At 38.9% G+C, this 27,191-nt stretch overlaps 1 protein-coding gene across 1 annotated transcript; it reads right to left on the bottom strand.

Moving 5' to 3' along the window:
• Positions 1–10,090: 10,090 nt before the first annotated feature.
• ST8SIA6 (ST8 alpha-N-acetyl-neuraminide alpha-2,8-sialyltransferase 6) lies at positions 10,091–26,719 on the bottom strand (the record flags this gene model as incomplete). Its single annotated transcript, XM_010003614.1, has 5 exons — positions 10,091–10,559; positions 13,410–13,502; positions 14,854–14,966; positions 17,425–17,569; positions 26,633–26,719. Coding segments are annotated over 5 exons (907 nt in total), but the record flags the coding sequence as incomplete, so codon positions are not given.
• Positions 26,720–27,191: the final 472 nt, after the last annotated feature.

Here is a 27,191-nt window from a genome sequence, read left to right as displayed (position 1 = left end):
GACACTGAGAGTGTACTAACAGGCTGCTACCCCAGCTGGACCAGTTCACAGTAAACCAGTAACCCGGGGTCACTTCTCTGCTGAGCCAGCATTCCCAGAAGAGGAATGCATTCTGAAATGCAACTTTATGAAAGGAGAGCACTAAATAACAGCAATAGCTCCTTTGTTTAGTGCCAGGCTGCAGATCATTTCATGCTCTACTTGAGCATTATGATAATTTAGAGCCAATTAAGAAATATTTTATGAAAATCTGGAACAAAGTTCAAGAAATATAAATCTGGTCACTTGTTGTGTGCTGTAACTGAAAGGTGCAAATGGTTTCTCCTCTGAGAATACTCAGAGACCTGCAGCCTTTGAAACTTGGCTGTCCAGAAACTTGAGAAGGATGATGTTCCTGCCTAAAATGGCAGAATTCAAAATCAAGAGGCTTTATATAGTAAATAAATATCCCTTTGTCACTGTTGCTGGCTAGCAGACCTAGAGATGAAAGAGATCAGTTGCTGAAGTACCACAAAATGAAGGATTACCTGGCTATGAATCTTTCAAACCAAGTATGCTTAACTAACAAGCCCACATGTAAGAAGTCTGCTGCTTCAGAGCATTCAACAAGTGGCTGTCAGCTATTTGAAATAAGGCTGTTTCAGTATAAAATACCCCACAGAATATTCCTTGGGCTTGATCTCACACAGACTCCTGTACACAAGTGGATGTGTGCTTTGTAGACCTGAGAGTCTATGAAGGAGTTACTGTAAGGTTGGATGTTCAGGATCCCTCTGCAGACTTGTCACATGAGAGAGACTGACAAGACTGAGAGAGACCTGCAGCACAATAATTTTTTAAACCTAGATTATCATGTCACCCTGTAGCCTCCACCACAGAGTCTGTGTAGCCTCAGAGTCTAAGTGATCAAATAACCCAAACTAATTAAGTGATCCAGATACTTGAACCGGATAAAATCAAGTCACACAAAACAACAGAAATATCTGTCTAGTAATTTGGGGAGCCCACAAAAGGTGATAGATCATCTAGATAATTTAGTTTCTTTCCCTCAATCACATAGGACAGAATTTAATCTTGACTCAAGACAGCTCACTATTGTACAAAGGAAAGAGAATCAAAGTGAGATTAACTGGTCTCAAAACCACAAGATCTTGTGCAGTTCTGCTCTCTCTGCTGCTGTTTGAGATGCTGGGATCGGCAGAGACTGAAAGCATAGTTGTGCTGAATAATGAGCACAATGAATTATGCAAGTTTACTGCCAATGAACTGAGAAACAGCCTTTACAGTCAAGTTTGTTTTTTTTTATAGTTACTGTTTCTGAACCTGCTGGTGGTGAACAGCTTGTTAAAATTACTGTAATGGGCAAGAGAGAAGGAGGAGCAATAATCACCTAGTGTAGGTACCCAGAGTCCTTAAGCACCTTCTGATGCCATGGGGAGAGATGGGTTTCTGCCCATCAGAATATCCACCATGCTGCCAATCCTCCTTGCCCATCTCTCCCCTCTGAGATGTTGCCCTCCTGACTTGACCAAGGTTTCAGGGGACCACTGATCCTGTCCAACAGCCATCAGATAACAACTGGTCTCAGCTGTATCCCTACAGTCCCACATCCATGGTTTTGCCCCCTCCTTTGCTTTGCCTCTGAAATACCCCTGGCTCTGCTGGCATGAACCAATTTTCTTTCTGTTGCCATCTTAGGTTTTTGCTGGCTCAATGTGCTGACAGCTCAGTGCAGGATCAGAGAGGAGCCAGAGACAGCATGACAGAAGGTGTGGAGGGCAAGATCAAGGCCTGGACTGTGTAGCCAGCCATTCAGTCATTACAGCTTAAGTCACCGTGGAGCTACAGCCTGAATTTGGCACCTCCAGTGAAGCAATGTGAATATCCCACCACGTTGCCTTCCTTGAGATGTAAACCAAGCCATTTAAAGTATGTTTTACTATGCTGCAAGCCTGGCAGTGTTTGGTTCATAGCCATACAAACTTCCTGACAAACACTAAACAGGACTACACAACACCCCACATGGGCAAGAGAAATTACTCACTCAGGGCAGGACTGGAGCCAAAAGGAAGATGCAGAGAAAGAAGAGGAGAAAAAAAAAGCAGAAAAGGGAATGAAAGCAGACAAGCAGGCTTTAATCTAACGATGCTGTGAAGCAGTCGTGTGCAAGGACACTGGCAGCCTCTGCAAAGGAACAGTGGAACTATCAACACATTGTCAGTGTTTCTATCTTTAGAAAACTATTTAATCTCAATATTCACTCCACAGCATGTGACAACACTAGAGGCCCACAAACCCTAAAAATTATTATTCCTCATATGAGAACTGAAAAGTCCTTCCTAACTTTTGGCCAAGAATCCTTAATCAAAACTGCACTTGGCTCAGTCTTGCAAAAGTGTCATAAGCATTTCCAACCCAGTACAAAATCCATTTATTCATCATTAACCTAGCACAGATGTAAAATAAGTAAGAAATAATTTGCTTGGCTACCCAGGAAAACAACCTTCCCCACAGTGAGTGTACTTCAGCTAGTCTTGATCAATCTAACTGTGCCCTGTCACACAGAAATACCACTATTAACTCGCCCAGCCTGTGCACAAATTAACATGACCTAGTCACCCAGCACACAGCAGCAGTAGCTATAATAAAGCTGGGTGCCAGGTCTGCACTCCTGTGGAGTGAAGTGGATTAAACTAATATCTCTTAATAACTTTGTGTCTGCAGCAAGGCCTGAGAAAGATACATTAAAAATAGGTTCTTAATCTAAAGTTTCATAGAGTGTAATTTTATTCTGTGAGGAATTAAGAGTATTTGTAGGAAAGGCTAAGAAAGGTTAACAATTCCTCCATACACTTCTTGTCAGTCTTGTGCTCCACATAAATCACTGAGAGCTTTGAGAGCATAGAGGATCAGGTCTTCAGGTCAATGGTAAGTTTAAACTACACTGAAACAGTATTTAGAAGTCAAGGTGTGTGTCTATGTAACAGAACTTTCCATTTGCTTTCATTTGTGAGTACTACATCACACTTCTGCAGTTAAGATGTCTTTTTGTCACAGAAACTAGAATAGGTTTCTTTAAGAGGCTAAACCTCTCTTTAACTGTATCCCAATAACCTTTACAGTTACATGTGTGTAACAAATAACACAGCTGCACAGAAATAGCCCGGACACACAGTAACTTCAGCTCTTTACAGTGTGCCCTGGTACACTGTATACATTAATTCACTGAGATAATAAAACACAGCACTAACAAACACTTTTGAAAAATGTTGCCTATCAAATGCAAACAAATTTCTTTTTGCCCTCTCCACATCTGCTTACACACAACCAGGTTTTGCCACTTGTGCTAATTATCAAGCAATGATCATTGCATCACCTCTGTGTATGCACAAAGAACTTGCAGTTGTTCTAGATGCAACGCAAGATCCTCTCAATCTCTAAAAGATGTATGATTTTTTTCCAAGTAAAACCATGTAGCTGCTACACAGCCAAGATCATCTCATTGCACTACACTAGACTGGAGTAAGTTACAGTCGTTGCCTGAACACAAGTGCATCTTTGTCCTTCTGGATCATATACGATACGGTTCTCCTCACGTTAGGCTGTTTGCATCACCCAAAGAACAAGTACATCACTTTGCACAGCTTCCAGCTACAAACACTCAGGGACAGTATATGTCAGTAATTTATGGTGTAGGAGGAGCCCTCCTAGGAGCAAATTTGTGTCTGATCTCTAACTAGGGTGCTGCCGTAGGCAATCAGCCATAATATTCATAACATGGATGTAGGGTTTAGCAGCAGCCAACTCTCTGTGCATGAGCAGCAGATGCCTGTGGCCAGAAACTGGCACAAATTTCACTGCTGGTGAAGACAAAATGTGGGCCTGTGATGCTGGAACTACAACAGATGACATTAAATCAAACCCTTGTGCTTGCCTCTTTCAGTCACCAGCTGGTAATGCAGATGTACCCATTGACTGAATTCTGATGTCTTTGTTTCTGTTACAAGCCCTACTGATATTCAGAGGTCCACTCATGTATTACTTGTGTCATTCAATGCCTCAAAGCACTATCTACTTTTTAAAAACCTAATTGTGCAAAAAATTACCTTCTAGCTGATATGTGCAACCAGGATTTATGGACACTTCTACTTTGGTAGGTGTAGTATTGGATTCTGATATCATTATCTTGGAAATGGATCAAGATGCTGAACATGTCTCAACTAACACACCTCGATCCATAATAATTGATTCTAGGACTTTTAGGATTATTTATGTGATTATAAAACTGCTGCAAGGTAAGCTTTCAAATATTACAGAATAGAAATGCTATTATAAAGTATTAGTTTAAAAGGTTTTTTGAACCTTATTTTCAAAGGTTCAATTTGTTTAAGCAGGATTATTTTGCAGCTATAATCCTCAATGAGTTGACTATTGAATGTTTTTCAAATAAGTTGATTGGGGATTTAATGCTACAGTGGCAAAAGGAGTTTCAGTATACAAAATACCTGATAGTATCTAAATGTAAAGGAAAGAGAATAAGGACACTCTATCTTTGAACTGATCAATAGACTCTCAAAAAAGCCACTGGAACTCTACTTTAAACAGAAACTTATTATTACATTTTTGTTTGCTTGTTTGTTTTGTTGGGATTTTTCCCTGGAGTAAAACATGGAAGCAATAACATACAAGCAGCCATAGCTAGGGGAACAACTGCTTGTGGTACCTCCTGGAAATGTTACTATTTCTTCACATTGGGCTGGTAATTCACTTTCTCTTGTCACAGGATGTTGTCCCACAGGTATTCCTGGACCATATGGAAACCTGAAGCACAAGAACTGCATGCGTTTTAAATTAGGTGACCATATGTTCTTTTCTCATATGTCCTGGTACAGGAGAAGAGCTTGGGGTTGATTATAGGAGGAACATTCTTCTAATATTGATATAAGCTATGCTAGGTGAAAAAAGAAATAGAAGAAATTATAGGTTTGGAGTAAGTAATTTTTCTAATGAATAGTCCGTCTTGTCTGTCAGCTAAGATACAGAGCTGGGATTGCAGGAATGTGTGCAGAGTCATGCCCCACCAGGACTCTGAGGACTGCAGCATGGAACCTAGTTTATTGTCCTTATTTGGAGCTGAACTGGACCTCAGACAGGAACACAAGTAATAAGAGGGGAATTAAAACAATCATAAAGCTGTGGTCCTTCAAACACATGTTCCCAAAATTAACATCATTTACATAAGTTATCACATTAATTCCACATCACTATCTATTGCCCACAAAATGAAAGCCCATAAACCTCTGACTATCTCTAGCCTGAGGGACTTTTTCATCTGTGCACCCTGGGACAAACTAAACCTGACATGGTTCTGAATTAATTACTCCTCTGTAGCTCTTCTCACCACCTTTTTCATGAAGACAAATGCTAGTGTTTACAGGATCAAGTTCTTAATTGAGAGTGTTCACTGCCAACTCATGCAGTTACCACACAGAGACTGCCTGTATTACATTATATTAACAAAGTCAGAGATACTATGTCAAAATATTTTAATCATACTTCAAGAAGCAAAACATTATGAATGCCACATATTGCCACCATCCTGAGATTGTGCTTTGCTGCAATGAAACCAATTGTCAGGAGTTTCAGAACTTCCCAAATAAATGTTATTTTGTATTTTAAAAAATGATTACTCAAAATTCAGAAATGTAGCAGTCATTGTGTGAAAAAAACCACTTATTTTTCTTCCCAATTGTAAAATATTTCTCTATTGTAATAATGCAATTTAATGCTCACAGAATCACACGAGATCAAATCCAACACTGAACTGCTGAGATACACACAAATTGCCTCCTTAGGATCATCACCTGGAATTAAAACAATAAAATATGTTACTGATATTTTTTGTAGAGTAGAAAAATGGCTTGTTATATTAAAAAAAAAACAAAACACAAAAGCTTAGTGTTCTGTGCATGCGTTCTACCTTTTTGCATCTGCTTTTTCATCCTTATTTCAGACTGGGAATCTATGACATTTATTGTACAGTACTGAAAGCTTACAAAATTCCTCTGGGAAAGCTGGACTGCTAGGGATTGATCTAGCTTTAGCATCAGCTCTTTCTGAAGGAGGACTTCTTCATTTGAATATTCCCAGAACTGCTCACACTTACCCCACTGGAACCACCTTCTTCAGGCTTCCAAAGATAACCAAGGCTGGGTCTAACCAGTATCTTCATGGGATGCATCCACTGCTAACCTGAATATGGGTATGTACTAAATTATATTATCTAATAATATTTTTAAATAGTTAGAAATTGAAATTATTCTGTTTCTTAAACAGGTTCATTCTGCTGTGGAAAAAAAAAACAAAACAACAAAACTTTTCTACATCTGTAAACACTTTTTCATTTGATTTGACAACTAACAGATACTATAATTTTATTTAATCTGTATTTTTCTATGCTGGCAGGTTTAACTAAACCAGAAGCAACTAATCTCCAGTTGTTCCATTACTGACATTATTCTTACTTAACACTTAAACTTAGCGGCTGAACAGATGAGCAAAGTGTGTGCTAAAAAGCCATACTGCATGGGTACCAAAGCAGAACACCCTTTTTTCAGCTTTGTATAAATCAAATAATTTCATAGTGGATAATATTTTCCCAAGTCAAGGATAGGCTGAAATTTGGCTGCCTGACAGGAATCCAGAGGTGTCTTCATTTTCAAAATGTGGTGCCATCTTTCTCAAGGTAATTACAAGTGAATTGTGGGGCAGTACATATTTCTCTAGCTACACTGAGACACCACAAGCATAAAACAAATACAGCACAATTTAAGCTCATGTTGATATCCCACTGTTATAAATAGTTTATTTATAACAATTATATTTATAAATAGGTTATTTATAACAGTATTTATCAGTTATTTGGATTGCAGTTACTTTTAAGATTAAAAAATAGATGACATGCTGGCAGAGTCTGGAACAAAATTATTCTCTTTGATGTTAATTCCTGAGCAAGTAAGTAAGCAGCCCCCTGGCTTTTCAGGATGCTGTCCCGCTAGCTCCACCTTGAGTGGGGGCTGCACTGCTGCTCCCTCTGTCAGAAATAGATAGCTTTTCATTATCTGGTAAAAAGCCGAGACCAAATTTTTCCTTTCCAGGTAAGACATACTCACACTCCCTCGAAGGTCCAGCAGTTCTTACTCCCTAACTACCAGCACAACTCTGCTCAAGCTCTCCTCCTTCAGTCTTTCTGCTGGGATGACTGAGCACCATTCTCTTTATCAGGCTCAGGGAGTCTCAGTTTCATTCTTTCTTTCTATATTCTTTTCTGTTGACTGACTCCTCTGAGCAGCTGCTTACTGCTGCTGTGCTCTATGTCAAAGCAACACATACTCATCTTCCCTGGTGTCTCTTTCTAGCAAACAGAAAACCTGATGGATTCCTGGTCAGACAAAACTTGCCTTTTAACCAGGCTTCTGGGCAGTCAAATATTTGCCACTGATTAATTTATCATTTGACAATTTCATAATCAGATTTTTCTGTTTATTTTTAAATATGAATCAGGCCATTATCCCTCCTTGAACCTATGTTTACTTGAAGCTAATGGCATGTCCTTCAGGCTTATCAGGTTAAACCAATGAACAAACAAGACTCCTTCTGCTGCAGGGCCATAGCAAAAATTATTTGGTAATTGAATACAAAATAATAGAGATCATTATTTTAATTAATTTCAAGATTTCACTGATGCCTCATTTTCCATTTTACCATCTGTGATAGGTATGCATCTACTTTAGCAAAGACATGCACATCTGTTGAGCATAATCATAAATGTACAGAGGTGGATATTAGGGCAGATGGAGTTTCCCAGAGTGTTTAGCACCAGCTCTACAGGGCTCTCACAAGGGATAATGGTTTTTAATGAAAAGAGGGTAGATTTAGACTAGACATAAGCAAGAAAATTTTTACAATGAGGGGAGTGAAACACTGAAACAGCTCAGGGAGGTGGTAGGTGCCTCGTGCCCGGAAACATTCAAGGTCAGGCTGGACTGGGCTTTAAACAACATGATCTAGTTGAAGATGTCCCTGCTCACTGCTGGGTGGTTGGACAGGTCTCTTTCAACCCAAACTATTCTATTATTCTATGATTATAGCATTTCAATTATCTCAGTTATTACTATAGTTCATAATACTAGCAGACTAGTAGCTCATACTGAAAAAAAATAATTTCTTTGGTTTTAAAAGCCTTTTATCTTTGTAAATATAAGTAACTAACATAGTGGAGAAAACTCTTAGGGCAGAACTTTTCCTTCTGGTTGTTTTTTTCTTTACAGCTTATTTTGCAAGTTTGGCCACAGGAATGATTTTCAGGCTGTCAAGCATGGACAGCATTTAATTAACCCATACAGATGCTTAAACAATTCTGTGGCTTCTGTCTGCTTCTCTCTAGATTAAATATTTATAAGGAGCTGTCTTTCATTTTCATAGCTGGTGTAGTTACTACAATTAAAGTTACACTGTATGTCTCTGGCGATTTATATTATGGGAAGAATAAATACAATGGAAACTGCAGAGTATGAATAGCTTAGCCACTAAGAAAAATACATTATGTATTTCTTAACCTTTCAAATATGCTGCATCTTTTTACATGCACAAAAGAATACCTAAGCCACACGAAATTGCATACACCTACACCTTCTCCTTGGTAATCTGTCATGGACTAGGAAAATGGACTCACTAAATCGTTTCTAGGTTTCTTCTCATGTGTTTTATATTATTCTAATAATATATGAAAGAAGCTTATTTTTCCATTTCTTCAAATAAACTGAAACTGAACAAAATAGTGTCTTGGTACTAGTAATCTGCTAGTTAAAACTTAGCAGCCTCTCACAATGAACCAAGTGTGAACATATCTTTGACAGCATGTTTTCCAAATACCATCAAAGGATATTTTCAAATACATTTCAGAACCTAGCCAGAAACAAAAAAGCCTTTAGCTTTTGAACTTCAAATTTCTGACTTGAACAAGATAATGCTATTTTAATTTATTTTACTTCAGTAATACAGTCATGACATTACATCAGTCCCATTAAAGCATACTGTATATGATGGTAATTCTACCATACATTTCACTTACATTTCACTTATATTAACTTGAAACCCATAGTAAAAACAAAGTTCTGTGAACGGCAAATCTATATTGTGACAGTATTGTGAGTTGGGGAATTTCTGAGTTAGCTTAAAAGATGAAGCAGCATTTATATACATGTCTTATGCATTTCAACAGCATGCAGACAGATCTTTTCAAAGTAATCTGTAATCTGTCCATGGTAAATTGCCTCAAGGTTGGAGACCAGATTGTGCTGCACTTCTCTGAGGTAGCGCACAGAAGGTAGAGGTCTGAGGGGGATGGGACAGTTAGAAACGATAGAGTAAAAGGAGTGACACTTCATCCTATATTTGTAACTCCCAGATGCTGAGCTGCCTCAAGGTAAAATCCTCAGTGAGATCTGCTGTAGTGTATGGCAGCTTCCTTACTGCTGTCCACAAGCTGTTCCGCAGCCCAGGGCTGGGAGAGAATGCTGCTCAAAACTTACCTAACAGGAGGGAACAAGAGCACATGTGCATGCTGCTCCTTCAGAGAGCAATCCTGATCCTTACATTGAACTCTGTACACATTTGAAAAGACTGTGCCAGGATTAAGTGTCTTCTCTTGCAGATCATAGTATGGGACTGCCTTTAATAAAGCAATTCACAAAGGAGGCTTGTTCGTGGGAACTGATACAAAACCAAACATAGGTTGGTAGAGACCCACAGCTGAGATAAGGAGACACTATCAACTGACTGTGAATTATGGGGATAATGTGTATTTAGCTATGCCCCCCATCTAGAGTTCACAATTATAAAATATTTTGAAACTCTGTGGTACATTTTATTTATTCAGAGGACTCCAACTTCTCACTTATTTATGGTCATAGCTTTCACTGCATGTAAGGTAGACATGTCTCTCTAAGGAAGGTGCACACTGTTCACAGAACTTCCCTTGACACAATACTTAAAGACATTTTATGTAGTAAGAATGTGACCTACCTTTTTAGTCTGATTCACATTTACCAAACTGCAACTTCAAAATGCCTTTGCCGTGAAGCTGGAGGATCTGGTTATATTCTTTGGGCATTGCATGGAAACCTGGTTTGGGCAGTTGGTTGTCGTAATAGTGGTGGCTGATTGGCATATTCTCTGTGGATTTTGAGAAAGGCCAGAAGCCATAGAGCTTCACATTCTCACACAGCTCAAGAGCAGCACTAGTGATCATAAAACCAGATGACAACCTGTAGGCCTTCACACCCTTAGTTCTCCAAAACTGGGCAAGACTTTTCAGATAAGCAGGGTGAAAAAATATTGCCCTTTGGGTTGCTTTGAACTCTTGCAGAGTGTGATATACTTTGAAAGAAGTGGCTGTGTTGCTTCTGAAGGAAAATGCTGGCAATAAAAGTAAAGCATCTCCATAGACTGCAATGTTCTCCAGAAATTCTGTCTTTTTCTCATTTAGTTTGTTGTATCTGCAAAGTACAACGTTTTAGGAAGAGAATGAATGGAATGTTCTATCGATAGAAATATTACAGACCAAACCAGCACAACTTCACTTGCATGTGTGAGTTATGAACTCTGTTGCTACAGATCAGCATTGTTGTCTACATTGCAAATTTATACCAACCTGTTACATGGTGTCACATGTGCAGATATGAAAATCTGGCTTTACTGTATAGTGATCATAGGATTGAATGGATGGAAGCTACTGATGGGAGGTACTGAAGCAGATGAGATTCACTGCTAATGAGACCAGGCTTTGTTTACAGAATTGATTGATTCAAGAAATTTCAAAGGAGAATTAAAAAAAAAATTGAATTTATACTCTCTCTGCTTAAAAATAAATGTATTAGGATATATATGGCATGTGTTTGTGAAATGTGTTTCTTACATCGATAGGTATACAGTAACCTCTTCAAAATCTGGGTGTCTGCCCTGTGTGGAAATACAAGTATGCATGTAAGCAGTCTTGGGATTGTTACGCATTTGTGTGTGCTTTTGATATACTTTTAAAATAGTTGAAAATATAAGCATGTCTATCTCCTTTGACTGCAATGGGAACATGTGGAGATCTGTAAAGAATTAGAGATCTAGCTTCACACAAATTAAGAGGATTTATCCTCAGACGCTCAGCAGCAAAGACACCTCGTTTTCACCATTGAATAATTCTGTGGTCTCAAACATTAAACAACTTCCAGAGTTATCCAAGAAGTAATACAAGACACGATCTCTGTAGATCTGAATTGTCTGAATGACCTGAACATATGGCACTGGCACACCCTTTGGGATTCAAAATATTGAGTCCTCTGTTGTAGGTAGCTGTCTATCTGAGCAGTGTCTTTTCACCTTTTAAGGGCTACCAGAGCTACCATTTTGACAAATGGCTCCAGCAGAAACTTGAAAACCTGGTTTCATTTCTCTTGACAACTTCAGTACATTCAGACTCTCTTCTCAAGCAGATTTCAAGACAGAGGACAGCAGCCACTTCCATTTCCATTCAAAACCCTCAAGGAGGAGTTAATCAATTACCTCTTGCACAACTGAATTCATGCAAGGAGTGATACACCCCTTTGCAGCTTGAAGTGGTTTAAGCTTACAGTTCCTGCTTCCCAGGAAAGTGCCACTAGCACCAGACTGAAACACAGAATGAGAGAGACTCAGGCCCTCCTTTTGACCTTGGGACTCTGTGCATGCCAGAGTTGCACAGCCAAAAGAGGCAAGAAATGCCTGGGCCAGTGTCTAGGAAGAATGGCTGAAGGGTGAACTTCTGGCCTCTATTTCAACAATTTTCTCTTTCTACTCAGCGTAAAGTGCATTAAAATCCCTCGAGACAGAATTCAGATCTCTGTTCTCCCTTGCCTATAAACCTGAACAAGTCAATCTCATCTTGTTTTCCTTCCCAGCTCTACTAGTGCAAGGCACAGCATAGCCCAGCTCCACTGGGACACGAAGGAACTGTGCTTCTTTCCTGCAAGAGAGCTCACCTATGTTGTACACCCTGACAGACACCATTCAAAAGCTGATTAACCTCAACCATAGTAACATCAGACTAACCCATTACCCAGACACAGAATTAGAAACTAAAGTGAATAAAATCAGAATAGGTCTTCTGAGAGAAGAAACAAACTTAGTTCTGCTAAATGGTGCTAACTTCCTTCCTGCTCCCCCTTCAGAAACATTTTTACAGTATTCTCTGAAGATCTGAATATTTACTTAAAATCCTAAAGTCTTTCCATAATGTCATTTTGTCCTTACACAGGTTTAGCTCCTATTTCCTTCAGTGTAACTCCCATTGAACCTGGTGTAGCTTAATTTGGCTAAAAAATGAGTGCAGCTGTTGCAGAACATTTTGATCAAGCCCAGACAAATCATGCATCAGGCCAGTAGTCACCAACGATGCTGAGTCACTGGACAAAGGTTTCCTTCCTCATATTCTTACGCAGCCCCGCTAATATCAATGAGCTAAGTCTGTTTTTGGGAAGCAATAATTCATCTTCATTTAAGTCAAAAAGGGCTAGCTAAGCAAGTCCTATCCTTGAATCAATGGCAAATGCCTGTTAGTCTTTTCTGTGCCCAGTGTACTTTTTTCCTTTTTCTTTTAATGGGAAAAAAAAAAAAAAGCTTTGCCTGATGTTGTCTATTTGACAAATACAGATATGACAGACAATATGATACAGTGAAATCAGTAAGCAGTAAATAACATGTCAGAGCAGTCCTTTTCATAGATAAGCTGCAGTTCTAGCCTGCTGCAGATGTCAGATTAGTCAGCCTGGCCTTATTAGATTTTCTTTTCATCAAGAAGGTGAAAAAAAAATATTTCTGAGAAAAAAAGTGTGTGAGCAGCTTTTGCATGGATTGAGAAAATGGATTGCAGAAATTAGGCCTCCATTAAGAATAGCCTTCATCAGAACAGCTTCTAAGCACATTACTTAAGCACATGTGCTTACAGTCCTACTGACAGTGTTGGAAACACATTTACAAAGCTCTCCTGAGTTATAGTTACAATTCCTTTCCTATGTTGGGTGTCATGGGGGGGAAAAGGAAAGTCTTGGGCTTGCAGTCATCAGTCTTACTCTTGTCATAAATTGGGGACTAGCGCCTACTGAGACACTTGGCAATCTGGGTATTGCTGCCTCCTTTCTGCCACAGAAAGGGCCAGATTTCACATTAAGAATGGTAGATATTTTACATGGAAACTAAGGTTTAATGAAGTAATCAGCATGCACTGCTCTCTATGCTGGTATCCCAATGGATTTCCAAAACAATCTAAATCATGTCAATTATACAATATTGCACAGAAAGAGATTTGCAGCAGTACTTACTTCTGAGCTATGATACTCGGATTAACAGTCACAAGGTTTGTTTTATTGCCAACATCTTTGCTGATGCTTCCTGTGGTTGGAGGAAGGTTACACCTGTGATTGAGAAACATTTACTTAAGCAGATGTGCACCAGAAATGCTTTACAGTTATTACTCGCAAATTCCTCTCTTGTGCAATGACACTTTCACACCAGTTCCCAGGGAGCTCTAAGCACTTTACAGATATTAAATAAGGCTTACAGCACTTCTAGTAAAAATATTTAATCTGCTGTACAGATGGTTAAAATAGGGCACAGAGAGCTCATTTTCATAAATCATCTCACAAATTAGAAGCAAAGTTAAAATCCCATAAGGAGTCAGTCTATGAATGCCCTATGCTAGCTGCTAGGGAAGTTTGCCCTCTTGCCTGAACAAGGCATTTCTTCTGAAAGTCTTCCATTATTTTCTGCTAGAAAACAGTCCAATTAATACCAGTCTCTTAGCTTGCACAGTAATTTTGACAGCTGTTTCATGAGACAACAGCATAAGTTGCCCAACTGCAGAAACAGTGATTTCTGTAACAGGCAAAGAAAAAAAAAAATTTAAGTCAGTCACTTAGTAGATTTAGTATCCTTTGTTAACGCAGTTATCTAACCGGAAAGACCTGGATTTTGTTTGGTTTGGGTTTGTTCAGTTTTGTGGTTTTTTTTGTTTGTTTGTTAATTTGAAAAGCCTAAATATTAGTCAAAAGCAGGAAAGGAAACAAAACCCATCTGCATGATTGGACATCACTGACAGAGAAGAGCCCTCACTTGGTTACTCTGTTCCCTTGCAGGGACTATAAACTGTGGGTCATGTACTAAATTGGTCAGATTACATTCCAAGTATACCTGGTTTTCTACAATTTTTATAGAGTGAACTGAAAAAGAACTACTTAGGATTAGATGCCTAGTTTTTAAGAGGGCTAACAGAGGGTGACACAAATACCAGGGCAGTTAAATATCTGCATTAGCAAGCCAACATAAAGGTAAGAAAACCCTTTGTTAAACCAGATGTAAAGGAAACATACAACATTCAATATCACTCCTTATTTCAGTGTCAGGGTTTTCTTTCTTCTCTTCTGATTAACAAAAACAAACAAACAAACAACCCAAACAAATAAACATAAAAATTCCCTCTCTTAAAGGACATTATATGAACAGAAACTTCAGGTTCTTACATAATCATGTTTCACATCACTGGCAAAGAATCTTTGCAATCATAGATGATACAGGTATGCATATACTCCTCGCTTTACTTCAGAAGCAGCATTCTGATATCTACACAGCAGGAGTATCCTTACAGAGTCAGAAATGCAGCATTGTCAAGATCCTTCCTCACTGCTACAAACTGGCATTGGCATGCTTCCAAGCCTGCCAAGTTTTTAGAAACATTGGACACCCTTGGTAAAATGAAGCAGCTCTTACCTAAACACAAAGTCAGAACGATCGATTTCGGCTCCGCAGCTGGAATTTTTCAGAATGCCTCCATTTCCAACCACAGCACAGGTCTTGAAAGGATAGGCTGAAAGAGGAGAGGACTGCAAACAAATAAAAAGATACAACCAATGCCTTATAAATTTATTTATTTATATTTTTTTTTCATCTTTAGCAATTTGTCCTTGCAGGCTTAATCTAGTACATCCCAGTGAAAGCATTCAGCATTTAGCAGACAGGGTTGCCAGGCCTGGACAGCCATGAACCAAGAACAGGCACCAAGAGACTGAGAACTGCTACTTCTGTCATCAGTACATTGAGGGAGTAACACTGGATTGTGAAAACTGGATGCATATCTTTTAAATGCAACTAATACAAAAATTACCTAGCAGTGGCCTGAATCCTTGACAAGCTAAAGAACTGACTTCTACTGAAGAGAGTTTAAATTTGCCCATTTTCTTTTGAACTGTAAAAAACAGGAGGTTGTCATATAGTCATTGACTTTGTCAGCTAACAGGAGTAAAATGCTCGTTAATTTGTCATCACACAAGTACATTTGATGTAAAATAAGAAATTTAGGGGAACGTAAAGATACTGTAAAGGACAATCATGTGTCCTCGCTCAACTCCCGGTGACTGTGATAGTGCACTGAAGAGGCTGCCATTTCTGGCTGATCAGCCTCTCTATTCCTCTTCCTGTTAGAGGCTGCTGTTGCAGTGGGGAAGCTGAATGGGAGCTAAATGCATCCACTTGTGGACCAGCACAGATCATAACCTAGCAAATTAATATAAATTGTTGGCTATTTCAGCTGATATTAATATAGTTGGCTGTTATCCCAGGGTCTCAGAAACATCTCATACAGCTTCTCCTGTGGAAGCCCTGCCACAGAACAGAGGCCAACAGCTGGCCTACTTTCATTGGAGAAACTGAACTGACTTGTAAAATTGAATCAAATCTTGGTTACAGAAAGCATTAACCTTCCTCCTCTTATCAGCCTGCCCAAATAGAAGCAGGAAGGGAGACTGCTATGAAGAAGGCAAAACATCACAGAATCTCAGAATCCGAGGGGTTGGAAGGGACCTCGAAAGACCATCTAGTCCAAGCCCCCTGTCAGAGCAGGGTCACCTAGAGCACATCACACAGGAACGTGTCCAGGCAGGTTTTGAATGTCTCCAGTGAAGGATACTCCACAATCTCTCTGGGCAGCCTGTTCCAGTGCTCTGTCACTCTCACAGTAAAAAAGTGGGGAAAGTGTCAGACACCATGTTGTCTAGCAATATATCACAAAACAGCATGTTCAAGCATTTTGTTCAATTCTGAAAAAGCAGTGGGAAAACACAAATGCCAGGCAACTCTGGCCAGCTTAACAAGTATATATGCACATAAAATATACTACTTTTTTCTGTCTGTTCAGTTTAAATTTGGAACCCCTGTGACCTCTATTGCAATTAAGTTTGTAGTGATTCACAGTAGCATTAGAAAGGACTAGATCCAGGCAGCTGGGATATCACAAATCAAGAATGCCTAAGACAGGTAAGAGGGTTCCCATGTGCTCTTACCTTCAAAAAAATAAGTATATGTCTGTTTCCCTCTTTGTCTGGTTTCCAGAGTTTGTATGTCTGAGCTACAAAACCTGACTCCTTTGCTGAAGCTGTTTCTGGCTGCAAGGGCTCCACTCCAGTAAGCAACAAAGCTGGTGAAAGGACTGGAAGGAATGTCCTATGAGGAGTGACTAAGGACTTTAGGTTTGTCTAGTTTGGAGGAAAAGGAAGCTGAAGGGCAACCTCATTACTCTCTACAGCTTCCCGAGGAGGAGAAGTGGAGAAGGAGGTGTTGAGCTCTTCTCCCTGAGATCCAGTGATAAGACATGTGGGAATGGTTCAAAGTAGCATCAGGGGAGGTTTAGGCTGGATATTAGGAAGAATTTCTTTACTGAGAGGACAGTCAAACACTGGAACAGGCTTTCTAGAGAGATAGTAGATGCCATGAGCCTCACAGTATTTAAGAGGTATTTAGACAATGCTCTTAATAACATGCTTCAACTTTGGGTCAGCCCTGAATTGGTGAGGCAGTTGAACTAGATAATTGTTGTAGGTCCCTTCCAACTGAAATAGTACATTCTAGTCTAGTCTGGTCTAGTCTAGTCTAATCTAGTCTACTCTACATCAGATTTTCCTGCAAAATAGCCTTCAGAAGTCATATGCCCAAGCCTGCACTGGAAATTGCATGGGAATACAAGCAATATGAAATGTAGTTCCAATTGAAATGCCTTTGAAAATGAGAACGAGAAATGCAAGGGAATATTTTCAGAGGATTCAGCTGGCTATCCAGCCAGGTTGGAACTTGTGTTTGTAGCAACTCAACCTACTATCTGAACTATGATACCCTGTCCATGCCTCCACCACTGCAGTGGAAGGAAAAAAAGTATGTCTTACAAAGTGAATGAAAAAGAGCATATAGGGGGAAGTCTCTTCCAGAGGAATAAAACAAAGCAGCTCTAGTATTAACCCAAAATATAGATGATACTGCAATTATAATAACAGGCAAATATAGAGTTCTTACCACAGGCAGCATCTTAAAAATGTCCTCTGTAATGTGGATGGTCTTTTTACTGTCCACTTCATAACTCATGTTACTTCCCAGAGGGGTGTTGTTTTGAGAAGCAATAAAATTGTGAACTGCATCACAGCAGGAAGTTAATTCTGACCTGTGAAAAAATCAAACAAAACCTGCTCAAAGACAGGCAAATAAGTAGGACAGTGGTGGTAGAGAATTATATGAATGAAAACCAGCTCTAATTAACTAAGTAACAAAGTCTATATGAATGCTCTACAATGTCATTTCACTTGACTGGGTTTGCAGAGCAGGTCTGTTTTCACAGCAAATGCTCAAAAACTAATCAGACCAATAATTCATTTTCTTAGCCTGTTTTTCTCTCTTGGTCTCCCTTTCCCAACCAGAAGTCATCTTTTTCTTATTATTAATTGTTCAGATTATTATAGAAACACTAAAATACTTCAGTCCTCAAAGCTGTGATTTCAATCAACATAGAACCAGTGATTGTAAGGAACTAGAAGGCTAAAAAAAGTAAGAACCAAGGAGATTAAAGGAATCATGATGGGAAGTACTGGCTATAGTATTTAGTGAGCAGCTAGATTATTGTAAGACAATGAATTAGTAATTAATTTCTGCAACTGTTCAGCACAGTTTTCCTGTGCATGTTACCAAAGATATTAAATAAATTACATGACAACTTACAAATAAAGATGTATATCTTTGGGGTAGAAACACACAGCCTAGCTGCTCCCTGAAACACTGAGCCAAAGTCCTTCAATAGGTAAGAGTGCAAGGGATTCACTCATAGTTTATGGAGGCATGAAGGCTATCACCCATCTTCCAATTCTGGCTGTCTTCAAGTCTATAAAAATATTATGAGTGCAAACATCCTATATTATTAACAGTAAAGTGCAATGAAATGCTATAATTAATTTTGCTTTACAGAATGTAAAGCTGCCACTGCTCTCTGCTGCCACTGGATCAAATTTTCAGACTATAAGGCTGAAATATTCAGCCTTATATCATTATCCATCAACTGGTATGACACAGATATCTCATTGGCTAAGATACTAAAAGAACTCCTAAGAATTTAGGTAATAAAAATAATTGGTGACAGAATTGCTTGGAATTTTGAAGATAACACAGCATGGAAAAGATAGTAATTCCTGTCTCAATGCTCAAGGTTAATTCTCAAGGAAAAAAAAAAGAAATATACTTACAGATAGAGCCAGGGGAATAGAAATGTCTTATTTTGTAAGTTTACAGTGAGTATGGTAAATTAAACCATTGGAACTACTTAGAAAATGCAGGCCAAATTCTGGCTGAAAGTAAGCTGATTTTAATGGGGTAAGACACGGGTAAGAGAAGTCACTTCTTTTGACTTTTATCTATGATATATACAGAGGAAATATTATAATAATAACATAATTTCCTTTCTGATGGAGATGAGGCATAGCCTAGCACATGGAAGAATCCACGGATTATGCTTCCTGGTAGACAGGGTAGAGAATGAACTGTTTCTGGGATAACTCCCAATCTCACTTCTCTTGAAATAATGGTCAAAACTGGGGGAAAAAGGTTTGGAAGATTAGTTTTATTCATACATAAAATACCAAAGGAAAGGGTACCATTTCAGTTGCCAGGTGGCTTCCTTGTATATATTAACCTGTTTTGAATACTGAGCTCTGAAACTCCTTAAAGTTTCCAGATGTGTGAGGAACACTCGGAACGACTGAGTACTGGGATGACATGGATGTGAAATACTCATACTAGGAGAGTTACCAGGAAATGTTAATGGTAAATATTCCTCCTGAAGGAGGAAGCAGTAGGGTTCAGATTTCCACAAGCCGTATTCACCTCCAATCCCTGAACACGGTGATGTCACAGGGCACCACCAAGCCTCATTACCCCTGCCCAGCCCCCTGAGGCTGCACCCATCCTCCCCATGGACCAGGACCCCATTCCAGCTCCCCAAGACCAAATGTTCCTGCCTCAGTGACAGTGCAGAAGGGCCAATCTCCAGCTGTGCCCATCGCATCCCCAGGGAGATGCCCAATGCCCAGGGCTAGGGCTGTCCCCATCCTGGCCTGGCTCTGCTCTGCTGGTCAGGTCATTGCCCTGGGATCCCACTCCCTGTCCCCTTGGAGCAGCCATCCCTCACTGTTCACTGCAATCCCATGGAGATGAGGAATCACAAAAAACGTAATTTTTATTTCCTTGATTTTTCTTTCTTAAAGTTAAATGAAGCAGGCCTAAATATATCTGTGTCAACCATAGGTTGTTCAGAGGAGAAGGAATAATGCCAGAATATTCTTGCCCAGCTTTAGTAAAACAGCTGTTTTGTGTGTGATGGCTACCAGAACCTGAAAAGTAAACTGATGATAGATAACATTCACTAATACAGATTATATGTTTTTGCTCTTTATTACTCATTCCACAGGAACAAGTGCTTCAATAAAGGCAGAAATAGCCTGGAAGAAAAACAGGCATCAGAATTAATAACAAAGCAATAGCTTAAGTTAATATTATGGATCTATAGAGGAAGTAAAACAAAGCCAAGCTAGTTCAGAAACACAGTGAGAACAAGAGAATACATATTGACTAAGTATATATGTTACATAAGAGCATAAGTGCTAAAAATTTGGAGCTAACAACAGAAACCTCTTACTTAGATCAAATCATGACACAGAATATCACTGTGCCCAAGCACCCATGTACAGATCTCCAGTGGGAAAGCAGACAGAGATACCCACTGGCAATTCCTTCAGAGAGCTGTTCATGCAGGGTTTTGTACAAGCTGCGACACACAGCACCTCTACAACTGACAGCAAACAATGAGGAAGGGGTAGAGGCTGGGCAATTCAAGGCACCTATTACTGCAACCATCATGACGTTCGATGCCAGTGCATGAGCACCAGGGGCCTGGGGCATTCTTCATTGCTGAGGACAGTGTGAAATATTTCACTGTCATTATACATTGGACTAAATCAGGTGGGAGGAGCAGAAAAGTAGATGGAGATGGACACTGCAGAAGTATCAAAATATGCAAAACAATTGTTTTAAATAGTACATGCTCAACTGTCCTTTAAGGCCATGGTGAGGAGGATGAGGAAAACCATCTTAATTCATACTATAGAAAGCTTAAATTCAGTATTAGGAAGCACACTGAAACAGCTCTCCTAAACAAGGTGCAGAATTTCAACAGCTAGAGACTGTTAATAGATACCTGGCCAAATTTATTCCAGTTATGTTCCAAGTCCATTTGATTCTAAGCTATCTTTTGCAAACATCTGTGCAAGTGAATGCTTGTTTGCAAAAAGAACATGGTATCAGTTCTGTTATGAAGCACTTGCACATTATGCACACTGGCAATGCTTACACAGATCTATCTTTGTGGATGTTCAGTTGGCCAACACACATAAATACCACATAAAAGGGACAACAAAACACAAAAGTGAGGCTAGCAAATATCTAAATCCTGTAAGTCTGATGCCTAGTGTATTTCAGAGCCCAATTTGTAATATCATTTGAAGAAAAGGCAAACTATTCAAAGCAACAGAAGAAGTCTATGCTTGCCTAATAGCTTGTTTTAACAATTCACCTAGCTTAGGTTTTTGTAATCATTAGTTCATGTGAACTATTGTACTGTACATGTGAAGACAACAAAGACTTGGAGGTTTCATATCAAACAGACTGTAATGACAGTACAAAGAAGAACCCACAAAAAAATCCACTATATAACAGCAAAATTTCAAGGCTGCAACTACAAACAGCGAGAATACCTTTTATCTATGTCCACTGCTCCAGTATTTTATAATAAGCAAGCAATTACTTTATTGTCCTGCACTAGGGGTTCTAGACAATGTTATGGCTTTCTCCAGGCTTCTGTCAATCCATGTCGATATCATCAAAGTGCAATGAGGCACATAATGACGTATCCCAGTCTTTTAGAAAAGAGGTGAAATCTGGTATCTGAAACAGAATGCATTGAAGTGGAATGCCACACTGACAGACCTTGAACTGTCTATAAATGAAGTAACATCATAAATGTCTAAGACAATGAAAGCCAACAGGGTTGAATATGAAATCAAAGCTGAATATGTAAAGATGTAATAAAATTTTCAAGCCAAGTTCTATTTAAAGAGTCTGCCATGAAGACATAATTAACTCAGTCTGATCCAAAGTCAGGTTCCTCTTGTAGGAATCCTTCAGCTTTTAGGAAAGTATACAGAGCAATTAAAAGATTCAACTGTTTCTCCAAACTGTCACCAAATACTGCCTCTCCACCCAGCCTTTTTCTCTTCTGAAACAAAAATGTGTCTCTGAATATATACTCCTGATTTTACATATGATCTATTAAATCTATGCAGCAAATGTACTCTTACCCCATAATCTCAGAGTTCTGTATATTTCCTTGTGTACTGAAATACCAGATTGCAGAGAGTGCAATGGAATTACTGATCTGTTTAGTGTTAGGAAAGCTATTGATTATGTGGTGGTGTGAGCTTATGTAAGCATAAATTCACCTTGCAGGGTATTTTATTTGTATTTTAACTGTGGTTCATGGCAGTACACGGATGGGTTAAGCAATACTGTTATATATGTTAGAGTGTAGCACACTATAAATTAATCTCTTTAAGAAGGAGTGGGATTTTATGATCTGCAGGAATGTTTAACATGTACATTTCAGAAGAGATATTAAAGTGGAAAAAGGGTAATAGAGGTCAAGTGGAATAAAAAGCAGGAGAGAAAATTATAATAGTAGGAAAATGGGTTGATCTTTTAGCTATTCTTTTCAAGACCCATAGTTCTTTTTTTAAAGTAGAAATGTTTTATTTTTTAAAAGGTAAAGATATTTTGGTGGGCTGGAGTAGTGTTGCCAGCTAAACTGCAGTGTAACATCAGGGGTTTTAAAACTGAGCCTTTCTCCATATTCTCCACATCCTCCTTCCCCACCTCCTCAGTCATTTTGAGGGCTGTTTTAGTTCTTTGTTACCTTCCAGCAAAAAAAGGAGTTGACAGTATTTGTAAAGCCTACAGACTATTTGCCACCATGGGTGTACAGCCCAAATGAGAATAAATGAAGCTTAAAAGTCTGTAAACCAAAAAGATGTGGAGGTGAAAAAACAATTACAGCTTGCACCCAATTGGGCTCTGTAATTTGTTGCACTAATGAAACATTTATTTTAAGATGAAAACCTTTGAAAAAAGCTAATATAATAATTAATATTCAGGTTACCTAGGGAACCTGAGACTCTACTGTCTGTAGCTAGACGTAGCTAGAAGAGCCTTTGCAGAGGAAGCTACTCAGCACAGCCTTTTTTCTGGAGCTTTAAGAATGATGCTTCTAGGCAGCTGTGAGATTGTTTTTCCACTCCCCTTCCAAGTTTGTACCAAACCTATCTTATAACCAAGAAACCCAAAGGCTTGCTTTGCCTAGAACAAGTCAAAGATGATGTAAATCTGAAAATGGAGGAAAAATTCAGGTGGACATAGAAACAAAGAGATAATGTAGAGCCATAAAGAACAGGAGAAAGAAAAAAGGAACAAAAGAAACACAGCTGAACTCCATAAAGGGAAGGTCTAAAAAATACTTAAAAGAGCTCCCTATATGTTAGTAGCAGTAAATGTTGGAGAATAATTTCCTTAAATCACTGTTAGTAGGATGCCATTTACACCATTTCTTGTGTAGGTACATCACCTTTGCTAGCACCTACTGTGAAGCTAGATAAAACCTCTTTAGCAATAGCTGTCAAACACTAGTGTGAGGCATGATAAGTTTTATCTAGACTGTATGAGCAATGAACCAACTGCTTGCACTTGTTCCTCTGGGGGAAACCTAAATCTGGCAGTGCTGATGTCAGCTTTACAGGTGCTGAAATAAATGAAGGGCCAGAAGACTGGTTCCCTACAGAGGCAGGACAAAAATCAGCTAGAGAAGAGTGACTGTGGAGATGGGAGGTATTCAAGTGAACATGATGGCTCGTACTTGCCTCATGACTCTTGATTTTGAGGAACACATAGGTAAACATCATGTAGCTGTCAAGAACCACTGCTAACTCCCAGAGAGTAACCTAACCAAGTGCATGTGAGGGTGCATAGTAGAGTAGCTTTAGAGAAAGCCATTTAGAAAAGGGCAGCTCTCTGACAACAGATGGACACAGTTTGCAGAGCTGCATGGTGAAGCTGAGCAAGCTAGCAGAGGGTCAATCTAGAATCCCGCACTCTCTTTCTCATGTAACTGGTTGGCAAAAAGACAGTGGTTTGTGCCATGCATGGCTGGCAGCTGTAACCCTTCTGCCAAATAAAAAGGCAAGTATTTCTTTCCCGCATTGCACTTCTAATTAATATTCTTTTATTTGGCCTGGATCTGCTGGGAGTGAGGCTTACAAAAGAAACTGTGTACTCATTGGCACACACTGCTGTCTTCTAGGAACATAAGAGTTACTGGCTCAGATCACATATTCATTCATTCCACTACCACTATGATGGTAGCCAGCAGCAAATGCTGCAAAGGAAAACACAAGAAAGCTTCTTTGAGAAAGTCACTACCACACAGGAAGCTGCTTTTGAACCTTATTAATTTGAAGTTGGTTTATGCCCTGAAGCATAAGGCATTAAATCCCTTATAAATATGCATGCCTGTACTTCAAAACTGCAGGATAATACAGAGATGTCATACAACTGACACTACGCTTGAGATGCATGTAAGTGTTCACTCCATTTAATAGATGGGCAAAAGGGGAAAGAAGTGAGGCAGCTTCTCTGCAGTCCAGTCAGCAGGCAGACTTCTGGTGGCACTAGCAGGTGAATAATACAACACACACAGCTTCAAGCTCTCCTCCTGAAGGTGGCTAGCTGTATTACCCAATTCTTTTTTTTTCTGAGATTAATTTCCTCTTCTGCAAAATGGGAGTACCTACTTAATGAGATTTTTAGAACTGAGTAACACTTGTATTACACAAGTATTACACCTCACTGACACTAGCCAAAGTTAGAAAATAGACGAGATGTACCGCCAATGGATTATTAATTCATTTATTTCACCACATTTCTAGAAGCTTTGCTCCCCATAGAGCTCTATCGATGGATCATTTCTCAGCTAGAGTGTCCTTGTAAAGCTAGTTCCAGGCTCTTGTGCTTAAGTTTGATAAACAAGTTTGTGAGTGCTGCAACCGTGGAGTGTATACAGATTAGTCAGTAAATTTTATACTGAACGTGTTTTTATCTCTTTTTTTTTTTTTAAAGCCTCTATTGACCCACTGCTAAGAGCCTTCAAGTCCCCTGTATAGTCTGGGAGCAACAACAACTGTAAAATTTTAATATCCTATTTCCAGAAAACAACAGAGAGAAAAGTTTGAGAGAATGGAAGAAAGGAAAGACTCAGGCCAAAGGAACAGACCTTTTGTAAAATAACAATCCACAATGCCCTAAACTGAATTAGCAGTCCTTGGTCAGATCAATAGAATTTTTGTTTGATATCAAAGCAGATCAAGTATCATAGGGACAGAAGAATATACACTACTGTCATCAAAATCGCGGCATGGGTCGTATACATATGAACTAGCTAATACTCTAGCTAGTCTGGATGTTAAAAAGCAATGAAACTTATAACAGCACAACCCTTGAATGTCAATTAAATAATAAGAGTTTGTCCAGCCTGTGCTGAACCACAGGTTTCAAAATATTTTTTTTTGCTTGGTATTTAAGGCAAGTTAAAGCTAACAAGTTCACCTCAATGCATGTAAAGCCCATATTCTCTAGGTGGCTTACTGCACCCCAAAGTTTCCATATTTTTTTTAGTATTTCCAGCCTGGTCACTGGTTGTATAACCCACCTTATCTACTTAGGATCCACAATCCTTGCTGGAAGGCAAAGACAGCATAAGGAACAGTAAGCAGCTGTTACGTGAAGTCCAACAGTCTTATATGACAGTTTAGATAGAGAGTGTCATGTTTGATTCCCATGGGCCTAGAAGATATTGAAGTTGGCCTAGCATAAGGGAGATTGCAGAAGCAATAAATGAAGAAGTAAAACAGGAACAAGGAATGCTTACTCTGCCACTGACTCCTAGCACAGAACAAAGTGACAAACTGCTGGTAAGTGGTGGATGGTCCGTTCAGAAGTAAGAGAACTTAAAAGAGATCGGAAAACAAAACCCTAAACGTAGCAGGGTGAAGAGCAGATTAGAGCAGCTGCATCTCTTGCCAACTCTGTATAAGATACCTTCCTGTTCTCAAACATAATAGGCTGCATCTGCAGCTCCTTATCATACTTTGATATCTCTCTATGCACAGCTAAAGCCTGTCTGAATTAATTGAAAGTTTCTTAAACCTTAACTCTGTGTGTTCTTCTGCCTTAGTTTTGTGAAACACATTTAGTCAGTTATGATACACAGCAAGCGCAGCAATTTATGTTGCACAAAGCACTTTACCCCAGAAAAGATACTTCTTCCAAGGGTATCATGCTGGGCATGTGGATATTAAGTTTTCAATGCTAGTTAACTCCAAAGATTTGGATGATAAATCAGTTTATTTATTTTTATTGATCATGATAGAATCCTTAATTCTGATGCATGTCATAAGAGAATATTTACCCCTGGAGAAAATAGGGTTGGCACAGTGAAGCTGTTCTCTAAACCCAGCATGACACATCCAAACAAGAGAGGAAGCTTTTCAGGGAACACTGTCCCTACTGAGCATGTACTTATGTGCCACCCTGAACTAGGACAGATGTAATCAAGTGCTTCCATGCTCAGGGTCCATGACACACAGCATCAAACCTAATGAGTGCCTTGGGCACTTCTGTAATAGAAGCAATAGTCTTGGGGTATGACGTACACTTTTTCATTACACAGTCTTTTACCAGAGTGGCAGTTGTGATGGACAAAATCACATTACTGATTTTTTTAACACTGTAAGTTTTGTGCCAGGAATATTTTAACTCATTCTACTTCAGTGAGTTAACTACTCATTGTGGTAGAGATAGGGGAAATTACTTCATTTGTGGAGTTGTTTAATCCTACTCAGTTTGCACAGTTCAATTCAAATAAACACGAAGAACCCCAGCATCAAAAGATTAATAGAAACATATAGCTACAAATGCCATTTAAATGCAATACAAAATTATATTTTCAAAATGAAAGATTAACATTTATGGTTTGTTTGAAAAATATGGAGTAAACAGTTTTTCTGAATGAGACAATGAAAATTACCTGAATTTTGTGGATTCTTCTGGCCTCCTTATCCAGGTGCAGTTCTGCAGTCTTGTGACTATGTGAAGATAATAATCTTCTGAATATCTAAAAAAGGCAACAGCATCAAACACTAGAATATATTTGTATGTATATTTAGAATCAGTCTCTAAAACATTCAAATGATGCATGTATTAATAATAATGTGCATAGTGCATATATAATAGATTGCTTTTAGAACTCCATGACCTATTTTTGTAATTTGTAACAGTACTATCCTCATTTAATTAGTATGACCTATTAAGCATAACTTCTTTATAGTCTTGTCCTCATGAACTTCTCTTTTCAGAAACTTTCAACAGTACATTGGTTTCAGACTTAAATATTTGACCATTAATATCTTGAAGTTACTAGGAATCATCTCAAGTGCAAAAGTCCAATATAAAAAAAAAAATCCCCTTCCTTGTACTTGATGTTTTGAACTTAAAACAATGTTTTGAAATGTGGCTCTTTCAAACCAAGATGAACATTATGCTTCTTACACCTTTTATTTCGTGTACTATATAAAGTCCCCAAAGCT

Source organism: Chaetura pelagica, unplaced genomic scaffold (genome assembly GCF_000747805.2).
Source record: "Chaetura pelagica isolate M959 unplaced genomic scaffold, ChaPel_1.0 scaffold418, whole genome shotgun sequence".
In the NCBI taxonomy this organism is placed as follows: domain Eukaryota; kingdom Metazoa; phylum Chordata; class Aves; order Apodiformes; family Apodidae; genus Chaetura; species Chaetura pelagica.
The sequence above is the reverse complement of the archived record's forward strand: the minus strand, read 5'-3'. Positions and strand labels throughout refer to the sequence as shown.